Below are 24456 nucleotides of genomic sequence, written 5' to 3'. Positions count from 1 at the left end.
ATCATATCATAACACTGTCTAGTGGCTTCTCATTGCAATCATAATAAAGCCCAAACTCCTCAACTACTAATTGTCCAATAGTTTCTGACCTCCGCCAACTTCAGGTCTGACAATTTGTCCCTTATACTCTATAGTCATCATTTTTGCCTTATTAATATTATAAAAAAAAGGATCTTTAACTTTGCTGTTCTACCAAATGTTCAGTAGTTTCTGTCAGTTGTTCAGCCCCATATCAATGATAGTCTGTCGAAAAGACCTTTACACAACACCTAGTTTTGCCTTTTTGTAAATGCCACCTCTGGAACTTATTTTTTACTTATTTATGGTTTGTCTTCTTCCAGAATGTTAAAACTCTGTCTTATTATTCTATCACCAATGCTTTGATTAGAACTAAGTATATAGTAGGTACCTACAAAATTGTAGTTGAATGAATAAATAAATTAATGGAGTTAGTGTGACAGTTATAGAACTAAAAAAAAGAAAAAAATAAGGAGTGACTACATTATTATGTTTTCTGTCTGTATAAGTTTTATATGATATAAAATTATGATATAAGTATGATATAAAATTATTTTTCTCTTTTTTTCTTTTTGTAGTACCAGGGATTAAACTCAAGGCTTTACACATGTTAAGCATGTACTCTATCACTGAGCTAAACCCTTATCCCTACAGAATTTATTTCATTTTATTTTATTTTACACTGGGTAGTTTTCTTTTGTTAAAGTCAAACATTCAAGGGGCTATTATTTTAAAATAGCAATATAATGACACAAATAATCCTTCATCCAGATATTTGAGAGACTCTCATATATAAAACTGAGTTCTTAAAATGTCCTCAAGTTACTATAGACCTATAAATAGGTCTGCTCTCAAGTTGGGTAATTTAATCAGTCCTTCTAATTTCTGTTTGTTTTTGTTTTTTTGGTGGGACTAGGGTTTGAAGTCAGGGCTTCACACTTGCTAAGCTGGCTCAACTTCTATGGAGTCAACTTTTTTAGATTCCACATGAGTAAGAACATGTGGCACTTGCTTTTCTGTGCTTGGCTTATTTCACATAACATAATGATCTCCAGTTCCGTCCTTGTAGTCATAAATAAAAGGTTTTCATTCTTTTTATGGCTGAATAGTATTCTGTGATGTGTATGTACCACATTTTCTTTAGCCATTCATCAGTTGATGGACACTTAGTTGTTTCTTGACTATTGCAAATGTTGCCACAACAAGCATGGGAGTGCAGATGTCTCTTTTCATACTGATTTCATTTCCATTGAACATATACCTGGTAGTGGGATTGCTTTATGGGGCTGATTTTTTATAGATGATCCAAACTTTCACCCAGACTTTAAAAACTTGCACCTCAGTATTAACAAAACATTCTTATATGTACTTGCCTATTACCTCATTAGTAACATGAACAGGATATAACCAGTGGAATGTCTGTAGTGGGTATTCATGGCTTTATATTCTACCACCTTCTAACTGTAAGTCCAAATTTGGAATTTTTTATTATTGACTATTAAAAGAACAAACTATTTTAAACTGAAGGCCATGTGATACTTAGGCTCGACCATTTCGGCATTCTAAATGGCTACTGTACCTATTGATTCAAAACTTTAATTTCTTTAGACCTTTAATTACTACACATTGTGAAGAAAGGAAAATAGGATATGTAAAAAATGCAAATGTTACAAGTAGTGTTTAAAAGATATTTTTGAAAAGACAAATTGCTTTCACCTTGGTAATTGAAAGTATGTTATAACATCTTGGAAATTATCCTGATGAATATCACAGTAAGGAGGTAACACAAATATCACTTGTGCAACTCTGTGTACACCATACTAATCTTACTTGTTGATTTAGTATTATTTCAATGTATTTTTTACTAAAACAAGATCCAAACTTACAATTGGTTCTCTAGTTTAAAATCTAAATTCTATAGTTTTTCCTTTATATATATCTATAATTAGTAAAAAAATATCTGATTTATGTAAATTACCTTAATTGTTATTCATTCTTTCAAAGGCCCATTATATAATGGAATTAATAAATATTTTCATAGGATAATATAAGAACTAATAAGTCATTAGCCTCAAGAATACTTCAAGTAATATTTTTAAAAATCTGCTTTTACCATACTAATTACTAGAAACATGATTGGTTTAAGCAACGTGATAAAGTAACATTTTATTCAAAATTCTTCTGTTTCATTTATAAAAACTATACTAGTCACAAATTTATAATTGCTTTATTTATATTAACTGAATCAGCCATAGTAATTGCATCAGAGTCCTTTGTATGGCTCCCCAAGGATCAGTAAAGAACAAAAGGTTATTAAACCTGTATCTGTCACAGAATAAATGTGTCAACACTGTAGGAGACAAAAACCATACAATGGAAGAAAGTGGTTGCAAAATCATCAATTTGAAAGCAGAAAAAATACAGTCCCCTAGTGATTCAAGTCATGAGAATGTTTCATAGTCTTATATTCATACCAGTCATTATGTATTGAAAAATAAAAATAAAAAAGTAGAATTGCACACATACACAACTTTAAGCAAATTACTTTTCATTTGAAGACACAGGACGTATACTTAAACAATACAAATGTACTTTATTTCTAAATTATATCAAAAACAAATGTAAAATTATTTTATATTAATTTTCTATAGATTGTTAAATGTCGTTTGGTGAAGTAGATTTTATAAACCATTACTATTTAAGTACATTGAAATTTCTTAATCATCTCACTTGAGAATTAAGAATTTTAGCTTTTAGAAGTCACTTATATAATAGTAGCTTTCCTACATAACATTTAAAGATAGTTAATCTAAAGTAAGTACAGAATTTTTCATGTAATACTTTGGTGGAATTTAAGAAAATATAACTGGAAGATTTCATTCTTTTTAAAATAATTATACCTATAAAATAGAAGAAATGTTTTTAGGGTCTCTTCAGTCATATCCATAATTTTTCCTTTGTTTTAATTTCATAATATATTACATATAAAATATAAATGTCTAAACTCTTTTTAAATTAAATAGTTTACTTTTTCTGCATTAATATTCAGTATGTGACACATAAAGCAGAATCATTTTTGTTCTTTGTATGTCATCTATAAAAGACCTGCATTATTATTATTTACACTTTTATTCTTCTGCACCTTGAGGTAAACCTTTATCTCTTAAATTATATTTATGTCTTAATTTGAGTACAAGTTGCTGTTGAAAGAAATGTATCCTCCTAATTATGCCTAGAACAAACACCTAAGAGACCCAATAGAATCGTAAAGTGCAGAAACCACAGGTTCTCTGCAGCAAACACTCTTAAAAATGGTCTTCTTTACAATCTCATAAGTTGTAAACTTTATAATAATAGGTCATTCTACCACGTTCACTGTGGTAGAGTTTTAAACATAAGTTCTAAGATAGAAAAAATCTTGTTTATATATTTGTTATTATGGTATAACATATGGAAATACTCTCACGCTTTTTTGGATCCTACATAGTTTTTATATAAGAAGAAAAGATTTTTAAATTTTTACCCTATACATCTTTAACTTTAGCTTAAGATAATATTAATTTATACTTGCTTTCAACAGATGTTTCAACTTTGAAATGAAATTTTAAATGGCTTCTTAACTGAGATATTTTGATACAGAATGCCCCCTAATTTATAACTATAATGACATAAAGCTGTTTTGTTATAAATGACCTTTTTTTTTTCCTGGCAGTGCTGTTCCCCCAGCCCTTTTTTTGTATTTTGTTTTTGTTTTTGTTTTTTGAGAATAGGGTCTCATAGCTAACTCTTGCCTGGATTGACCTTGAACTCAGAACCCTCCTGCCTCCACCTCCTAAGATTATAGGTATGCACCACCACATCCAGCCTATAATCTTAATCCACATATATTTCAATAATTTTGTAGAACTGGGAAAAAGAGAAGATAGCTTAAAAATTGGGAGGAGGCGTACTAATTTGCTTGTAATTATAGTTAATCTAAAAATAAACTCTAAAGAACTATTTTGTAATCATATGTAAGCAGTCTAAGTTACTGCCCTGTGATTTAACTGTTACTAACAAAACATATGTTTTAGCATTGCTTTCATATTATGATATGTTTTTTATTTGCATATATTAAGTTGTACAGATAATAAGGGGTTTCATTGTAACATTTTCATACATGCTTATAACATACTTTGATTATATTTGCCACTTCTGTTAGCCTTTCTTACACCCCTCCTTCTCTCCCTCTTTTCCCTTCGCCTTCTGCCTCCCTTATATTCCTCATGATCGTCATTGTTTTATTGTGTTTTGTTTTGTTTTCCCCTAGCTTACACAAATGAGAAAATACATGCAATACTTGACTTTGCGGGACTAGCTATTTCACCTAACATGATGATTTCCAATTCCATCCATTTTCCAGTAGATGACATTTCATTCTTCATAATGACTAAGTACAACTCCATTGTCATGCCAAATCCCCACAATGGATTCTATATTTCACCTCTTCTTTGTTCGTTCATCCACTGATGGGCACCTAGACTGATGCCATAATTTAGCTATTGTGAATAGTGCCATGATATATATGGATATGCAGGTATCTCTGTAGCAAGCTGACTTTGACTCTTTTGGGTATATACCCAGAGGTAATATGGCTGGATCATGGGAGAATTCTATTTTTTATTTCTTGAAGAACCTCCACACTGATTTTCATAATGACTGAGCTAATTTGCATTCCCACCAACAGTGAATAAGAATTCCTTTTTCCTTGCCAACTTTTGTTCTTACTTGTTTTCTTGATGATAGGCATTCTGACTACAGGACTCTGCCTGCCTATCTCAGCTCTTTCACACCCTGCCCAGCAGTTTATACTGCCCTGAAGGAGGGGATAGGCTGAGGACATTGAGTGATACAAGGGACCTAGGCCCAAATCTCTCAGTCCTGCCTGGCAGCAAATCACATACTGCCAAGTGGCAGTTCCTAGAGGACTAGCAATACACCTACCACAAGTTCTAAGCTTTTTTCTCTGCAGTATCCTCAAATGATAGGATTTGCTGCTTGCCACAGAGGGCAGGGCCATCATCCACCACACCCCTCACTGCCCTGGCTCCCTGCTGCTTCATCAGACCCTCCTCTCTCCTTGGCTGTCTCCCATTCAGACACTGTGGCAGGCTCCTTGAGCTGTGATTGGTCCTTGCTTTCAAGTCCCCAAAATAGCTCAGTCTGAAACAATAGGCCTCCCTCTCAAAATGGTGCCTGCCTATAGCTATCTTAAATATGGGAGGTAACAAAAATATCTGTTTCCTAGATCAATTCTAGCCTGCCACACATGGGAAGTCCCTGTCACACCAAATCCCTACATTGGATTTAAGGCTTGTGAAAAGTATGGGCTTATCCTGCTGCTAGGTCTGCCAGTCTGTTGTCATAGCGTTTGTCAGGCTAACTTTCTGGGTGTGGATTTGGCTTCCCCTCCGTGCTGGAACTGCTGACTGTTTCCTACTTTTCTCTGCATTGCCTTTTTGTTTCTCCCTGTTTATTACTTATTATTACCTTAGCACAACTGAGATCAAACCCAAGGCCCTTGCTAGACAATGCTGTGCCACAGAGCTACATCCCAAACCCAGCACTGCAACTTTAATCTTTAGCTTTTGGAAAATTTTTTCATATGGTGGGAGAGTCTACATATAAGTATATCAAGTCACAGTGTATGCCATTGTAGCTAAGAAATCAACAGTTTTAGAGTAGATGTGAGAAATGTACTTTAGAAACTCTAAAGTTTCTAAAAGTAAATATTCCTTATAAATATACTGAGCTTTGTTTTTGGATTACAAGTTTGTATATAACTGGAAATAGAAGACATCATTTATGTTTATCCACAGAAGTATAACAAGAAAAGAAAACAATAATCAATGTTTATTGGATATTTTTAATAACTAATTCAAATGCTACCTCTCTTCATTTTTGTGGCATGTGAAGTATTAATTATTCATCAAATTAATAAATGCTTACCTAACTTTTTTGTGGGGGGAAGGACTGGGGTTTGATCTCAGGGCTTCATACTAGCAAACCAGGAACTCTCTTTCTTGAGCCACACCTCCAGTCCATTTTGTTTTGGTTATTTTGGAAATGGGGTCTTGTAAATTTGCTCAGCCTGGCCTCAAACCATAATCCTCTCAATCTCAGCCTCCCAAGTAGCTAAGATTACAGGCGTTAGTCACCAGTGCCCATCATCTTAACTAACTTTTGTATGCTATGGCACACTGAATATGTCAAGTAGGGTCAGATGATAACTATTCCTCATTTCCAGAAGAAATGAGAATGGTATTTACAGCGAAGCATAGTGCCACATGCCTACAATTGCAGAGAAGGCTGAGGCAGCCTGGGCTCTCGGCAAAACTCTAAAAAACAAAACAAACCAACAAAGCACAGTATTTAGACCTAGGAGACTGGTGGCAGAGTAACATTAAACTGATACAGACTTGAGAAAAATATAAAATCCTTGAAAATTTTTGAGATATCCAACAAATTATACTTCTGGGCAATGAATTAGGTCCATTAAGAATCTGATGAAAAAGTTAGTTCTTGTGCCTCCTACAAGCTAAAACTCAAGTTGAAGAGATTGCCTTTGAACAAATAATTATTATATAATTCAATAAATGCTATCATAAGTTGTATGGACACTCAAAGATGGTAAGTATTGAAGCCTAAAGAAAAAAGGTAAGTATTGAAATGCCTAAAGCAGTTATAGGGAGAATAAAAAAAAAAGTGGTAAAAGAAGAGGAATTCAGTATTAGATAAAGGGTATAAGATATAGAGAGGTACAGTGTATTGTCTTAAGAGGACCAAGAGCACAGACAGAGGGTAGCCAATGTTAACCTTCTCTACACCCCATCTTGGCTTTTTTCTTCATCTTCATCATTCATGCACTACCTTCAAACTAGCTACAATGTCTTCTCCATACATGCATGTCACACAGTGTTCTAGAGTATGGAAAAATGCATTGAGGATTGTAACAATATGAAACTAGAACTTATGTTGGGGCTAGAATGGGACTTAGCTTTGTATACCACAATACTAGTCAGTAGCTGAGGGGACCCTGGAAATTCTGGTTCTGTAAGACCCATCTTATACCATAACCACAGAATTTTGTTTTTCACCTGAGGTGTTGATTTTTTTTTTATTCATATGTGCATACAATGCTTGGGGCATTTCTCCCCCCTCCCCACACCCCCACCCTTACTATCCACCCCACCCCCTCCTGCTCCCCCCACCCCCTTGATACCCAGCAGAAACTATTTTGCCCTTATCTCTAATTTGGTTGAAGAGAGTATATAAGCAATAATAGGAAGGAACAAGGGTTTTTTTTTTTTTCATTTTTCTTTTATTATTCATATGTGCATACAAGGCTTGGTTCATTTCTCCCCCCTGCCCCCACCCCCCTCTCTTACCACCACCTCCGCCCCCTCCCTCTCCCCCCCCCCCAATACCCAGCAGAAACTATTTTGCCCTTATTTCTAATTTTGTTGTAGAGAGAGTATAAGCAATAATAGGAAGGAACAAGGGTTTTTGCTGGTTGAGATAAGGATAGCTATACAGGGCATTGACTCACATTGATTTCCTGTGCGTGGGTGTTACCTTCTAGGTTAATTCTTTTTGGTGTAACCTTTTCTCTAGTTCCTGGTCCCCTTCTCCTATTGGCCTCAGTTGCTTTTAAGGTATCTGCTTTAGTTTCTCTGCATTGAGGGCAACAAATGCTGTCTAGTTTTTTAGGTGTCTTACCTATCCTCATATCTCCCTTGTGTGCTCTCGCTTTTATCTCGTGATCAAAGTCCTGTCCCCTTGTTGTGTTTGCCCTTGATCTAATGTGCACATATGAGGGAGGACATACAATATTTGGTCTTTTGGGCCAGGCTAACCTCACTCAGAATGATGTTCTCCAATTCCATCCATTTACCAGCAAACGATAACATTTTGTTCTTTTTCATGGCTGCATAAAATTCCATTGTGTATAAATACCACATTTTCTTGATCCACTCGGCAGTAGTGTGGCATCTTGGCTGTTTCCATATTTGGCTATTGTGAATAGTGCTGTGATAAACATGGGTGTGCAGATGCCTCTGGAGTAACCTGTGTCACAGTCTTTTGGGTATATCCCCAAGAGTGGTATTGCTGGATCAAATGGTAGATCAATGTTTAGATTTTTAGGTAGCCTCCAAATTTTTTTCCAGAGTGGTTGTACTAGTTTACATTCCCACCAACAGTGTAAGAGGGTTCCTTTTTCCCCGCATCCTCACCAACACCTGTTGCTGGTGGTGTTACTAATGATGGCTATTCTAACAGGGGGTGAGGTAGAATCTTAGTGTGGTTTTAGTTTGCATTTCCTTTATTGCTAGAGATGGTGAGCATTTTTTCATGTGTTTTTTGGCCATTTGAATTTCTTCTTTTGAGAAAGTTCTATTTCGTTCACTTCCCATTTCTTTATTGGTTCATTAGTTTTGGGAGAATTTAGTTTTTTAAGTTCCCTATATATTCTGGTTATCAGTCCTTTGTCTGATGTGTAGCTGGCAAATATTTTCTCCCACTCTGTGGGTATTCTCTTCAGTTTAGAGACCATTTCTTTTGATGAACAGAAGCTTTTTAGTTTTATGAGGTCCCATTTATCTATGTTATCTCTTAGTTGCTGTGATGCTGGGGTTTCATTGAGAAAGTTCTTGCCTATACCTACAAACTCTAGAGTATTTCCTACTCTTTCCTGTATCAACTTTTTAGTTTGTGGTCTGATATTAAGATCCTTGATCCATTTTGAGTTAATATTGGTATAGGGTGATATACATGGATCTAGTTTCAGATTTTTGCAGACTGCTAACCAGTTTTCCTAGCAGTTTTTGCTGAAGAGGCTGCTATTTCTCCATCGTATATTTTTAGCTCCTTTGTCAAAGACAAGTTGATTATAGTTGTGTGGCTTCATATCTGGGTCCTCTATTCTGTTCCACTGGTCTTCGTGTCTGTTTTTTGTGCCAGTACCATGCTGTTTTTATCGTTATTGCTTTGTAATATAGTTTGAAGTCAGGTATTGTGATACCTCCAGCATTGTTCTTTTGACTGAGTATTGCCTTGGCTATTCGTGACCTCTTGTGTTTCCATATAAATTTCATGGTAGATTTTTCAGTCTCTTTAATGAATGTTATTGGAATTTTGATGGGAATTGCATTAAACATGTAGATTACTTGTGGGAGTATAGACATTTTTACTATGTTGATTCTACCAATCCATGAGCATGGGAGATCTCTCCACTTTCTATAGTCTTCCTCAATCTCTTTCTTCAGAAGTTTATACTTTTCCTTGTAGAGGTCATTGACATCTTTTGTAGGTTTACACCTAGGTATTTGATTTTTTTTGAGGCTATTGTAAATGGAATTGTTTTCATACATTGTTTTTCAGTTTGCTTATTGTTAGTGTATAGAAATGCTAATGATTTTTCTATGTTGATTTTATATCCTGCTACCTTGCTGTAGTCATTGATGATGTCTAGGAGCTTCTGAGTTGAGTTTTTTGTGTCTTTAAGGTATAGAATCATGTCGGCTGCAAATAGGGATATTTTGACAGTTTCTTTACCTATTTGTATTCCTTTTATTCCTTCTTCTTGCCTAATTGCTCTGGCTAGGAATTCCAGTACTATGTTGAATAGGAGTGGAAATAGTGGGCATCCTTGTCTGGTTCCTGATTTTAGAGGGAATGGTTTCAGTTTTTCTCCATTAAGTATAATGCTGGCTGTAGGTTTGTCATATATAGCTTTTATAATGTTGAGGTACTTTCCTTCTATTTCTAGTTTTCTTAGAGCTTTTATCATGAAATGGTGTTGGATCTTATCAAAGGCTTTTTCTGTATCTATTGAGATGATCAAGTGGTTTTTGTCTTTTCTTCTGTTAATATGGTTTATTACGTTTCGTATGTTGAACCACCCCTGCATTCCTGGGATGAAGCCTACTTGGTCGTGGTGAATAATCTCTTTGATGTGTTGTTGAACTCCGTTTGCCATTATATTGTTGAATATTTTTGCAGCAATGTTCATTAAGGAGATTGGCCTATAGTTCTCCTTTTTGGAGGTGTCTTTGCCTGGTTTTGGGATAAGTGTAATACTGGCTTCATAAAATGTGTTAGGCAGTTTTCCTTCCCTTTCTATTTCATGGAACAGTTTAAGGAGGGTTGGTATCAGTTCTTCTTTAAAGGTCTGATAGAATTCAGCAGAGAATCTGTCAGATCCTGGACTTTTCTTTTTGGGGAGACTCTTGATTGCTGCTTCAATTTCATTTTGTGTTATAGATGTATTCAGGTGATTCATTTCCTATTGGTTCAGTTTTGGATGATCATATGTGCCTAGAAATCTGTCCATTTCTTTAAGATTTTCAAATTTATTTAAATATAGGTTCTCGAAATAGTCTCTGATGATTTTCTGGACTTCCATGGTGTTTGTTGTTATCTCCCCTTTTGCATTCCTGATTCTACTAATTTGGGTTTTTTTCTCTCATCATTTTAGTCAGGTTTGCCAGGGGTCTATCGATCTTGTTTATTTTTTCAAAGAACCAATTTTTTGTTTCATTAATTCTTTGTATGGTTATTTTGGTTTCTATTTCATTGATTTCAGCTCTTATTTTTATTATTTCTCTCCTCCTTTTTGTTTTGGGATTTGCTTGTTCTTGTTTTTCTAGGAATTTGAGATGTATCATTAGGTCATTAATTTGGGATCTTTCAGTCTTTTTAATATATGCAATCATGGCTATAAACTTTCCTCTCAGCACTGGTAGGTTGTGTTTTCATTTTCATTGACTTCCAGGAACTTTTTAATTTCCTCTTTTATTTCATCAATGACCCATTGTTCATTAAGTAATGAGTTATTCAGTTTCCAGCTGTTGGCATGTTTTTTGTCTTTACTTTTGATGTTGAGTTCTAGTTTTATTGCATTGTCATCAGATAGTATGCACGGTATAATTTCTATTTTCCTATATTTTCTGAGGCTTGCTTTGTGCCCTAGGATATGATCTATTTTGGAGAAGGTTCCATGGGCTGCTGAGAAGAATGTATATTGTGTAGAAGTTGGATGAAATGTTCTGTAGACATCAAGTAGGTCCATTTGATCTACTGTATATTTTAGATTTTGAATTTCTTTTTTTGATTTTTCATTTGGATGACCTATCTATCAATGATAATGGGGTGTTGAAGTCTCCCACAACCACTGTGTTGGAGTTAATATATGCTTTTAGGTCTTTCAGGGTATGTTTGATGAAATTGGGTGCGTTGACATTGGGTGCATACAGGTTGATGATTATTATTTCCTTTTGGTCTATTTCCCCTTTTATTAGTATGGAATGTCCTTCTTTATCTCGTTTGACCAATGTAGGTTTGAAGTCTACTTTGTCAGAGGTACGTATTGCTACTCCTGCCTGTTTTCTGGGGCCATTGGCTTGGTAAATCTTCTTCCAGCCTTTCATCCTAAGCCTGTGCTTATTTCTGTCAGTGAGATGGGTCGCCTGTAAGCAACCAATTATTGGATCTTCCTTTTTAATCCATTTCATCAAATGGTGCCTTTTGATGGGTGAGTTAAGTTCGTTAACATTAAGTGTTAGTACTGATAGGTATGTGGTGATTCCTGTCATTTAGCTGTCTTAGTTGTTTGAAGGTTTGATTGTGTGTACCTAAGTTGAGGTTACTCTCTACTTTCTTGCTTTCTCTTTTCCTGTAGTTTAGTGCTGCCTGCCCTTTCATGGTTATGTTGGGTTTCACTTTCTGTGTGCAGAATCCCTTGAAGAATCTTTTGTAGTGGTGGCTTTGTGGTCACATATTGTTTTAGTTTATGCTAATCATGGAAGACTTTTATTGCTCCATCTATTTTAAATGATAGTTTTGGTGGGTAGAGTATCCTGGGGTTGAAGTTATTTTCATTCAGTGCCCAGAAGATCTCACCCCAAGCTCTTCTTGCTTTTAATGTTTCTGTTGAGAAGTCTGCTGTGATTTTGATGGGTTTATCTTTGTATGTTATTTGTTTTTTCTCTCTTACGGCCTTCAATATTCTTTCCCTAGTTTCTGAACTTGTTGTTTTAATGATGATATGCCGTGGGGTAGTTCTATTTTAATCTGGTCTGTTTGGTGTCCTGGAAGCCTCTTGCATCTGTATGGGAATAGCTTTCTGTAGATTTGGGAAATTTTCTGTCATTATTTCGTTCAAATGCAATAAAGTTTCAGTCTTAATAATTTTGGTGTTTGTCCCTCAGCCTCCAGTCCTGGAGATGGTGCCTCAGATGTTGTTCTGTAGTTGTCTCATCCAAGGGGAAAAATAAAATAAAACAAAACTTCACAAAACAAAAAAAAAACCCACAAAGTGTCCGAAATTCAAATGCAATATAGTTTCAGTAAGTTTTTCAGCATGCAGGCGTAGTTCGGTTGTTGTCTCATCAAAGGTAGGGAGAGAGAAAAAAAAAAAATAAGAGTCTGGAAACAGTTCTGTGAATGGCTATTTGTTTCTGTGGTTTGCCTGCTCCTGCTGTCAGCCTACTGTTGCTGGAGGCTTTATTTATGCAGATCTCATGGGTGAGCTTGGCACTCACCTGGCCCCGCATGCTTTGTTTACTCAGAGTTCTCCTGTGCACAAGCCGCTGCTACAAGCTTTCCCCTTTCCAAGCACACTGGGGGAGGTGACACTGTACCCGCTTTCTCAGGCTTGCGTGTTCATTTACAGCTCATGTGGGAAGTGGGTCTTCCCCCCTCTCCTGTGGAGTTTTCCTTCCTCCACCACTCTCACAAGCTTTCCCGCTCCTGGTTGCTGGGCATGTGCTGCTGCTCCTGCCTTCTCCAGCTTGTTTATTTACAGTTCTGTGAGTGATTCACCTCCCCACCTCTTCAGCGCTCAGGGCGCCCCACCTTCTTTGCTACGTGTCTTTATTCTTATTGCTTATTACTCAGTTTCTCTTTTTTTCCCTGGGTGAGGGTCTGTTCAGGGGGCTATGCTGATCTTTCCCAGGGTTGTCTGTGGGAGTTCCGCGTACCGCTTAGCTCACCTTGTGGTCTGCGTCTTCCCAAGCCTTCTGGGCCCAGAACCACAGAATTTATGTGAGTCCTATATAATCCATACTAAATTTAGAGGCTCCATGTTTCCATTAAAGTGTAGGATGATTATCTTAATGAAGTTCCTACAAATTTCTTAGATTTCTTGGAAATCATTTTATCCTAAATATTGATGTGAATTTTATGTTCTATTCCATATTATACTAATATTTTCTTATTTGATAAATATTGTATATCACTAGGTCAAACTGATACTCAAGAAATAACTTCATGTTTATCTCAACATTCCCTGGCACTGTAGCTTGCTGCTTATGTACTATGAAATGTGTGTGTACTGCAAGTTTACTATTAACCAGAAGTTGGTACACTGAAAAGAGCATCACTGCACTATCACATGAATTCTTTTTGTAAAAAAGTACAACCATTTTCAAGTTTTAGTGAATAGTAGTGTTAATTATCATAGTGATAATTACTACTATGAACATCATTAAGAAGTCTCTATTAGTCCTGTATTATAGAAAAATTTATAACAACTGCTTTGATATCTCTGAGATAGTGTATTTTTTTTCTATTGTTTATCCTAATTCATTATTGTGTTGAGGAACTAAAATGTTAAATCTTTCCTTCTTTCAAAATGTTCTTATTTAAAAAAAGAAAAAAGAGAATGTTCTTAGGGCATCATTTCAGGTGTTAAAGACTGAAAATCTACTAGGGTTGTTGGCACATGCCTATAATCCCAGCATTTGGGAGGGAGAGGCAAGAGAACTGTGAATTCAAGGCTACGCTGGCCTACTTAGGAAGTTCCAGGCCAATTTGGGCTATCTAGTGAGACCCTGTCACAAAACCAACCAAACAAACAAACAAAAAACCCAAAGGACACCAAGAAAGGAAGGAAGGATTGAAAGAGGTAGTACTTCAGGCTTTAACCAGATAACTTGATTTGAAAATCTGTACTGCGTTGTGGGAATATTACAGGTTAATTGTGTAGGACTGGAAGAGTGGCTCAAGTATTAGTGCCTGCCTCACAAGTTGAGGCCTAGAGTTCAAGCCCCAGTACTGCCAAAAACAGACAAACAAGTTAATTGTGTATATTTCATGTCATTAGACCCTGAGAAATTACTTTCTAATTTATAATTCATCCAATTAATTTAAAAATTTTTGTCAGCAATCTCATAAACTTGGTACTCCCAAAATGCTTATCTGAATCAATAACCCCAGAAGATTAGAGACAATATAAAACTGAATAGTAACTTGTATATATAGCTTATAAAAAGGCTTCATAAACTAGCATCTGCCCCTCTATCCTAATATTCACAACTATCAACCTACATCCTACACTTCAGTCTTGAGACCACGTGCAGTTTTCAGCCTACTTTCTGTCTTGCCTCCTCCTATTTGTCTTTACCTGACCTTAGCCATTCCCTTTTGCAGCCAATCAGGGTATTCACTTATCAGTGTATTCAAAATGGAGATGGTTAAGGTATGATACAGGAAGCAGTAAGTGCTACAGTAAAATTGTAGTTAAAAGTGTGAAAACTAATAGAAATTAGTAAGAGATAGGAGTACTTTTAGGATTTAAATATGCAAGATGGGAGGAATGAACTTGCCTGATTATCATGAGCCAGTACAAAGAAGTAAGGAAATAGTGTTGTTCATTGGGAACAGAAAATAATGGATTAAATCTACACAAAATACAAAAGTGAGAGATGAGATTATTTTGGTAGAAAATATGATCAGCCTTACAAACATTAACTGTCAGCAATGTGTAGGGTTTATGAGCAGTAGATTAGAATTACCTGGTTCTGCTGTTATTTCTTCTCTAAATAAATGAGAACTATATTTGATCTATGACAATAAAGTAATGATACTGGTAGTATAGTAGAAAATTTCTTAATTTCTTCTGACAGAATGCCATTCCCTATAACAAGGAGAAAAGCCAATTATTTCTATATTGTTGACACTACCAAAGCTTTTTTCTGGTAGCCCTGGGGTCTCAACTCAGGGCCTCATGATTGCTAGGCAGGCACTCTACCACTTGAACCATGCTTCCAGTCCTTTCTTACTTTAGTTATTTTTCAGAGAGGGCCTCAGACTGCTATCTTCCTACCTATGCTTTCCACATTGATGGGATTACAGATGGTTGCTACTCCCAGCACCACAGTATCTTTTTGAAGGCTTTGGAATTGCCTTCAAAATTGGCATTCTGCATTCTCTTACAAGCTGTTTATGGTGGCAGATAATATTTTTATTTCATCCCATGTGCTATTTTAACACCAGCTAATTCTCTTTGAAGAACCACTTTTGCAAATTCACACGTTGCTTCTACTTTCCAGCTGTACATCCTCCTTTGCTTCCTGTAGCCACACACAAATCTGTGCTGCTAATCGTTGACTTTCTAAGTATGTAACTGTCCACGTGCATTTTATGTCCTTGGTTTTGTTAATAAATAATTTGACTCTCATAACCTGATAAAGGTTGTACAAATTTTGAATAATTGAAGTCTTCATTGAATCTAGCATTAATATTAAATATATAAAAAGCACAAGATTTTTAAATTTTTTATCACATATTCTTAAGGTATACAGTGTAATTATAGTCATAAAATTATTTTGAAGTTCCAAGGGTGAAAATAGGTCTGGCAGCTTGGCTTCAGTGGTAGAACACTAGAAAGTGCCAGACCCTGAGTTCAGTCCCCAGTACCATCAAAAAAGTATGAAAATATCTAAAAGTAAAATGAATAATTGTTTCTATGTATTTTACTGCTAAACTAAGACAATGTTGTTCATTGAAATAAACACACCTTGATCACTTTTTAAATTTCAACTGGAGTCTTTGCAAGCATTTATAATGATCAAGAAGAATTTGTGTATGTGATTTTCTTTTTAAGGAAAAAGAACGGTTGAAACAAGAAAAACGTGATGAGAAAAGATTAAATAAAGAACGTAAACTAGAGCAGCGAAGACTAGAGTTAGAAATGGCAAAGGAACTAAAGAAGCCTAACGAAGACATGTGCTTAGCAGACCAAAAGGTAATTTATATCTCATGTAAAGTACTTCATTGTTAAGTTTAATTTTTCTATTTTGCTCATCTGATTCCTTTGCCAGAGCTGCCATTATGAAAATCTTTAGTTTTTGTCTAAAGCAGTGAATTTGCTTTAGGTCAATTTGCCTCTTCTGAATAGCCACCAATAAATCTCTAGAATGCCTGTGCTGATAGTGGCAGCTCTTAATATATAACTGGAGCACTGAAAGCCTTTAAATTTTAGTAGATACACTGCAGAAATCTACAAAGAAGAATCATATAAATAGATAATATTTCCATGTTTCTTTGGTCCTTCCCAGGTATGTGGGCATAGGAAGATCTAACTTCTTACACACCATAGATATTTAAATAAATTGAGTCTATATTTCCTCCAATTATTTGCATCTAACCTTCATTAAGCATGTTTATTACATTCCAGGCACTGTGATTAGTGCTTTTTTTTAATTCTATGGTTATCCACAGTTCTGTGTTATCATACAATATTAGTTTTAAAAGTCTTTGGTCAGTTTTTACTCAGTAAATACAGAGTAAAAGAACAATTTTTATAACAAGACCTTTTCAGATAAATAGAAACATTTAGAAGCCACTTATTTTTCCAATTAAAATTTAAAGTACCCAAAGGAAAAAATAAATAAATAAATAAAGTACCTTTTTTGAATCTCATCCATGGTCAAAAAAGGTTTTTAATTTAGATTGCCTATTTACTGACTTTTGTAAATGTCTATAACTGGTACTATAATTTAGTCATTAAAATGTTAATATGTGAGATATCTGACAAGCAGCAACAGTTTTCTGATTTTAATACTGAAGTTCATATAAATGCTTCACTATATACAGGGTGAACTAAAGACTATTAGTGCTTTGTAACTAGGTTCTTGTGCAGTCTTTAATTCTAGTAATGTGAACCTAATCATTTATCTACAACCATTAGCTATAGATGGTACCACTACCATCTATAGTGAAGAGTCAGCCAGAAAGCCCACAGATGCATGCTGTTAGTTTCTGAGCAACTAAAAAAGTATGAATTTTAAATGTCTCCACTATTAGAAGAAATCAGTACCATACCCTTAATAAGCATGTCCATGATAAAGTATTTTTGAGATGCCTATTTCTTATGTTACTCAGTGTTTGCCCAAATTATATAACCCATGTTTTGTCAATATATGTTAACTCTAATTAGTGTCACTTTTTTGAGATTTAAATTCATATTGAATTCAACCAAAATTTACTGATCGTCATCTGTGTTCACAGACACTATGCCTGGTACCATGGGGATTTCAGAAATGCCCCCAGGGAATTTACCTTCCAAAGGAAGATCCACTGGATCACAGAAAGGAATTAAAGAGAGCAGCCTATTTCATTTTAGAAGTTGGATCGTGTTTTTTAAGTCACTGTAAATTTGGTCTTTATATTTATGTATTTTGTTTTCAGCCTTTGCCAGAGTTGCCTCGTATTCCAGGACTTGTTCTCTCTGGAAGTACATTTTCAGACTGTCTCATGGTGGTGCAGTTCTTACGAAACTTTGGTAAAGTTTTGGGCTTTGATGTGAATATTGATGTTCCAAACCTCAGTGTTCTTCAAGAGGGATTGCTAAATATAGGGGACAGCATGGGTGAAGTACAAGACTTGCTTGTGAGGCTCCTCTCAGCTGCTGTATGTGATCCAGGTCTAATTACGGGATACAAGGTAAAAAAAAACAAAATATACAAAATTGTTTTACATTTGTAATATCTACTTTAACGTGACAGCAGAAAATTGCACATTGATAAATAATGTTTCACAGAGTTAAGTGTAGATTTGCATTCGTTCACACCCAGTGCAAGCACAGAAGAACCCGGTTATAATGCTTAAGGAATACAGACCTTTCTCAGTTACTCTTTTTTCCTCTAACTTTAGGCAAAGACCAAGTCAATTTAAGGAAATACCTAAGTGGTATTCAACAAAAACAGAGTTCATAATCTGTAAGACAATTAGAACTCGTGTATGCCTTCTGAAATTACACTTTGACTCACTCAATCACTGTGAATAACAGGCTATCAGGGACTTATAAACCAGTACATTAAGAATGTATATTGCAGCTGGCCTGATGGTACATATCTATAATTTTAGCTATTGGGAGGTAGAGGCAGGAGGATCACAAGTTCAAGGCCAGCCCCTGCAAAACAGTAACAAGAGACCTTGTCTCAAAAACAAAATGCAAACAAAAGGGCTGGAGGCATGGCTCAAGTGGTAGAGTGCAGTGGGAGAGGGAGGCAAGGGGGAGAAATGACCCAAACAATGTATGCACATGTGAATAAATGAATAATTAAAAAAAAAAAGTGGTAGAGTGCTTGCTTAGCATGCACAAAGACCCGAGTTCAGTCCCAGTACTGGAAAAAACAATGTATATTGCTCAGTGGATACCCAATAAGTTCAAATTTAGCTTAATTCTAATTAAAATACACATTCCAGTTTGGTTTGCTCTGGATAATATTATAGACAGAGAAGCTTCCAGATGTATGTGTTTTTCCTCTGTATCCCTATTCATTCAGTGCACCAAGCAATAAAAACTACACCATAAAGGTAGAATGCATAACAGTAATGCTTTGAAGAGGGAATGGAATAATGTAAGTTCTAATACTTATCATCTGGTAACTTTTTCGTTTGCTTGTTTGCTTGGTAACTCAGGTTCTCATCTGCTGGCACTCTTAACACTTGAGCCATGCCCCAAGACTTTTTGCTTTAGTTACTTTTCAAATAGGGTCTCACATTTTTGTCTTGGCCAGCTTGGACCAAGATCCTTCTAGTCATGCCTCCCAGATAGCTGAGATGACAGGCATCTGCCACTATGCTCAGCTTTATTGATTGAGATGGGATCATACTGACTTTTTGCCCACCTGGCCTCAAACCATGATCCTGTGATCTCTGCCTCCTGACTAGATGGGATTACAGATGTGAGCCACCACTCCTGGCATCTGTTGCCTATTAACTCCTCTTCAAAACTGTGAATACAGGCCTTGTTAGTAGTATCTAATATTTTTAATCTTACTGTTTTTATGTTATGAATGGTTATGATAAATACTGATTAAAAATTGCCAAACTTTTATAGGCCAAAACAGCTCTTGGAGAACATTTGCTGAATGTTGGTGTGAATCGGGACAATGTATCTGAGATTTTGCAGATCTTTATGGAAGCCCACTGTGGACAAACTGAGCTTACAGAAAGCCTGAAGACCAAAGCTTTTCAGGCCCACACTCCAGCACAGAAAGCTTCAATCCTGGCTTTCCTCATCAATGAACTGGCATGCAGCAAAAGTGTGGTGAGGTAAGCACTGCCCAAGCTTTTCTGCCAGTTCTTCTCTGGCTTGAATTTATCTATCACAAAGAAATTAAAATTATACAATCTTTACCTTTCAAACATGGCCACCAATAATATTTTTTTTAGGCAAGTACTCTACCACTTTAGCCACACCTCCTGTCTACCCATAATATTTTGATGTATTTCTTTGTAGGAAAATTAGGATCATACTGTATTTATGTAACTTGTAATCTTTTTATAGTCTTTGCTGTCTATTTTGTTTAATATGTTGTTAATTCTTTATATGTATACACACACATACATACAGGTTTTTTGTTTTTGTTTTTATTTTTGCTACAGAGCCAGAATCCAGCACCACTGCAGAAATAAAGAACTTTTCTTGATATGTTTGAGGACAGATGACTACCTGATTTTCCTTAGTAGCTATTGATACAGAATTATCCTGCTACTTATTATTTGGTTGTTTGCTAATACAGCCTTAGAATACTAGTTTCTCAGTTATTCATACTTTTTTCAAAAGTACTTAATCTCATTTAAGAATCAAAGTAATTGTATATGTAATTGAAAATAGAACAATGAAACTTATTGAAATAGTTCTGAGACAGTGGAGGAGGAGAAATGATGGAGGGGCTGAATGTAAGATATATTGTAAGCCCATATGTAAATGTCACAATGTAACCCCCTCAGTACAACTATCATATGCTAATAAAGATAAAAGAGTTAAAAGAAGTCCTGCACTCTAGCTCTTAGTACAACTGAAATGCTAAACTAGTACTCTGGCATTTCCAGATTTGTGAACAAATCCATGTTCATCTTGTTCTTGCTATTAGTTATTTTACAAATTTTAATTATGTTTCTTTTAGTCTTTTACCTTTTTTAGAAAAAAGAATCCAAATATTCAGAGTCCTGTATTTGTACCATTGCTGGACATTTTAAGTTTTCTATACGTATTTTAGCTATGATATTATACTGAAATAATTTTTCTTTGTTTTTGCTATTCTTTGGCAGTATAACAGAGTATGATAAAACTTAAGTTTTATAATTTCATCAAAATTAAACAAGTTAACAAATAGCAATGCTGAGTAGCAGTTTTTTTAAAATACACACACAATTTCAATATAAGTAGTATCTTAGAAGGAGAAAAGTACCACTGTTCACTTATTACCATCACCAGACAGAATATTGTTAGTTTCTGTATGGACATTTTTATACACACACTCGGGCAGCTATTATCTGTGTACAGGTATATATGTGCAGTTATGTAAATATCGATGTGTGTTCTGACTTCTTTGGCTTTGGAAGTTATCACACCTTAAATATATGTAAACCAAATGGAATGCTGTCTTTATAAGACAATTAATGGACAGTTTCTCTCTTGGTTTAAAGTAGAAACTGTCGTGAATTTTCTAATACTAATGTGGTACTCACTGAAAAAATGATCATTCCTCAACATAAATGTACATGTATGTATAAACATACATGTCATATGTACACACAAGATAATTTGTATCATTCTGTTTATCAAAAATGCATTAACTTTCATGTAAAATGAATGCCTTCCAAAAGTGGATTAATTTGTGACTTTTACTAAATTTTATATTGGCAGTGAAATTGACAAGAACATTGATTATATGTCAAACTTGAGGAGAGATAAATGGGTAGTCGAAGGTAAACTCCGCAAGTAAGTCCTGTTTATTAAAACTAATGTACAATTTTCCTTTCATACAAGTTCCTAGTAAAACTAATATGAATTGCAAGCCAGAATTTAACCTGTAGTTTTTCTAATGGAAAGGTAATGAATAGTTTAGGTGGGATATGATATTAATAAAACTCAGAGCTAGAATCTACTGGTGGACAGAACTATAATGAGATTCATTGAGCTTACATACTTTAAAGTCAGTTTCTCTTTTTTCCTTCAGAACAATCATATTTTCTAAACTTGTTTAAGTTGCTCTAGTCATAAATAGAACCTATTTGGAACTATCCCTTTTTTTCTTAATAACTTTCTGATTAAAATTTTCTTTTACAAAATCTAACCAAATTTATTCCACATTAAAACTTAATTGTCTTCCTTCCAGGAAATAATATGGTATTCATCTCCTATGTTAAGAATATAATTTTGCCATGCATGGTAGTGCATGCTTGTAATCTCCACACCCAGTAGGCTGAGACAGGAAGATTGTGAGTTCAAGGCCAACCTGGGGTACAGGATAGTCAGTCAAATCATATGGGGGATCAGGAATTATCACTTGGCCATTGTTAGAATTCATCTTTTCAGCTTCCATAGTGTCTTTTAAATTTGTTCTAATTACCAAAAGGTAAGACTAACTCTTGAAAATTATTATGATAATTTTTTTTTATTATTATTATTATTATTATTACTATGATTTGGGTTTTCAAGACTGGCTCTCACTAGTATCCAAGACTGACTTGAACTCTTGATCTTCCTGCCTCAACCTTCCAAGTGCTGGGATTATAGGTGTGAACCACCACACCAAGCTTCTTAATTCTAATTTTAATTGCCATTGTTATATTGCTTACCATGAGAGAAGAACCATGAGGTAGTTTTGCTTGGAATTCCTATTCTCTTTAAAGAGTAAATAGAGTAAATTTTTATTCCATATCATTGTTTTTAAATATTTAAAGGCTTAGAATCATTCATGCGAAGAAGACAGGCAAAAGAGACACTTCAGGTGGCGTTGATCTTGGAGAAGAGCAACACCCCTTGGGCACACCTACTCCAGGACGCAAGCGAAGAAAGAAGGGAGGAGACAGTGATTATGACGATGACGAGGATGATGACAGCGATGACCAGGCTGATGAGGATGATGAAGATGAAGAAGATAAAGATGACAAAAAAGGAAAGAAGACTGATATCTGTGAAGATGAGGTAATCAAGTTTAGGTTGATTTTTAAGACTTAACTAGAACTGTATAACATACCAAAAATAACACTGAACTTGGAGTCAAATAGATTTGGATTTGAAGTTAGTTTTGACATTCACTTGTTTCAGTTTCTTCATCTGAAAAATTATTTTTTGTAGCAGCAGCAGTGCAGAGAATCAAACTCATGGCCTCATGTGTGCTAGGCAAGCATTCTACCACTGAACTACACCCCCAGCCTGAGAACTGAATGTTGTAATGTTTATCTAAAAGCTTTCTGTGATAATTAAGTAAATCATGAATAGTATGCCTATACATACAAAGCAACTTAAACTAAATAAAAGAAGTTAAGTTTTTCTTTGTATGTATAGTCAGGTGCTGCATAATGATATTTCTGTCAACACATATATATGAGAATGGTCTCTTAAATCACCTAGTGACATTGTAATCATCTTATTCGTGTAAGCATATTCTATGATATTCACATAATGAATTCACCTAACAAAATATTCTCAGAATGTATCCCCATCATTAAGTGACACATGACTATAATTACTTGAGAATTCTCCAAAGAGCTATGCAGATTCTTGATTTCAGGTATACATTTATATACACTTCATGTCTTTAAAAGTATTGTCAGGTTTAGTGAAATGATGTGTTTCTCAAACACAGTTATTATTTCTCTCATTCGAGGCAGTTTTAATAAGAGGTGAATAAGGTACTGAAAGTCCCTTCTTGACTCAGCCTTATTGAGGAAGATTTGCAAAAATACAGTGTGTTAACTGATTTGATGGGGAAGGGTATTTACAATGTGCTAAGACAGTACAAAGGAAGGGCATTTAGACTTTCTGCAGAACAAACTCAGACAAGTTGTTGCTGGACTCATTAGCTGACGCTTACAAGCAGAGGGTGAATGTTGAGCTTGGGAAGAATCTGGAGAAGAGTACCCCAGGCAGAGGTAATAGTATAAGCAGAGGCATAGAACCACAATATATTTAAATATATGTTGTCAGTTCAGTGTTACTGGTAAACCATTCTAAAAAATTGAAATGACAATGGTCAAGCTTGAGTTTTAAATATCTCACTCCAGCAGCTTTGTGGGGATTAAAAATAGGGTAGGCCTAGGTCAGATTTCCAAAGGTCAGTTATAAAGTATTCTAATAGCTTAGATGTCCTGTAAGTGGTCTGAAACTAGAGCAATGATAGGTAGAATGAAGTAGAAAATGATTCAATAAGAGAAAAGGTTAGATTAAAAAGAATTAACCTAGAAGGTAACACCCACGCACAGGAAATCAATGTGAGTCAATGCCCTGTATAGCTATCCTTATCTCAACCAGCAAAACCCCTTGTTCCTTCCTATTATTGCTTATACTCTCTCTACAACAAAATTAGAGATAAGGGCAAAATAGTTTCTGCTGGGTATTGAAGGGGGGAGCGGGAGGGGGTGGAGTGGGTGGTAAGGGAGGGGGTGGGGGCAGGGGGGAGAAATAAACCAAGCCTTGTATGCACATATGAATAATAAAAGAAAAATGAAAAAAAAAAAAAAAGAAAATGATTCAATAAACACTGAGTAAAAATAGGAGGATTTGAAGAAGGACTGTGTAGGTTGATAGAAGGGGTAGGAATGGTTTCCAGCTATCTGGTTTGGGAGACTGTGCTGTTGTTGCTGTTAACTAAGAGAAGTTAGAAACAGAGTAAATATATGGTTAGAGGTAGGGGTAGTTTAGAGGACAGATAACTGAATATAGGAAATAATAATTTGGACATGTTCAGTTTGAGGCACCTGTGTAAAGTTCAACAGTCAGTTACATTTGGGAACCTGGAGCCTGAAGAAGAGTTTAGTCTTGAAAATATAGATTGGGATGTTATAAGCATATGAATGATAGTTTAAAATCATATGTAGATGACTTCGTACAGGATTTCATGAATAGAATAGTGGACTAAGGCTGGAAACCCAGGTTGTATCACTATTTGACAGGAGCCCATGAGTATTCTGGTTCAAGAAGAAACAAAAAGGTAGGATTTCTGTATTCAGTCAGAGATTCCAAGACCTCCTTCAGGTTCAATGATTCACTTAGATGATTCACGGAACTGAGCATATATTTGGCTAAGGAAACAGCCAAATCAGCAGAGAGTGTTTGGGGTGAAGTCCAGAGGAAATCAGGTACAACCTTCTAAG

At 35.4% G+C, this 24456-nt stretch overlaps 1 protein-coding gene across 27 annotated transcripts in view; it reads left to right on the top strand.

Annotated features, from left to right (window-relative positions):
- Baz2b (bromodomain adjacent to zinc finger domain 2B) overlaps window positions 1-24456 on the top strand; it is a 274349-nt gene that overhangs the window by 212419 nt on the left and 37474 nt on the right. For all 27 annotated transcript variants that reach the window (XM_074070911.1, XM_074070908.1, XM_074070907.1 and 24 more), the window contains 5 exons: window positions 15944-16084; window positions 17530-17784; window positions 19187-19401; window positions 21002-21076; window positions 22042-22285. In XM_074070911.1, coding sequence (XP_073927012.1) covers window positions 15944-16084; window positions 17530-17784; window positions 19187-19401; window positions 21002-21076; window positions 22042-22285 — 930 coding nt within the window. The remainder of the gene's footprint in view (window positions 1-15943; window positions 16085-17529; window positions 17785-19186; window positions 19402-21001; window positions 21077-22041; window positions 22286-24456) is intronic.

This window comes from Castor canadensis, chromosome 4, assembly GCF_047511655.1.
Source record: "Castor canadensis chromosome 4, mCasCan1.hap1v2, whole genome shotgun sequence".
Taxonomy (NCBI): domain Eukaryota; kingdom Metazoa; phylum Chordata; class Mammalia; order Rodentia; family Castoridae; genus Castor; species Castor canadensis.
Note: the sequence above shows the minus strand (reverse complement) of the source record. Positions and strands in the feature narration are given on the sequence as shown.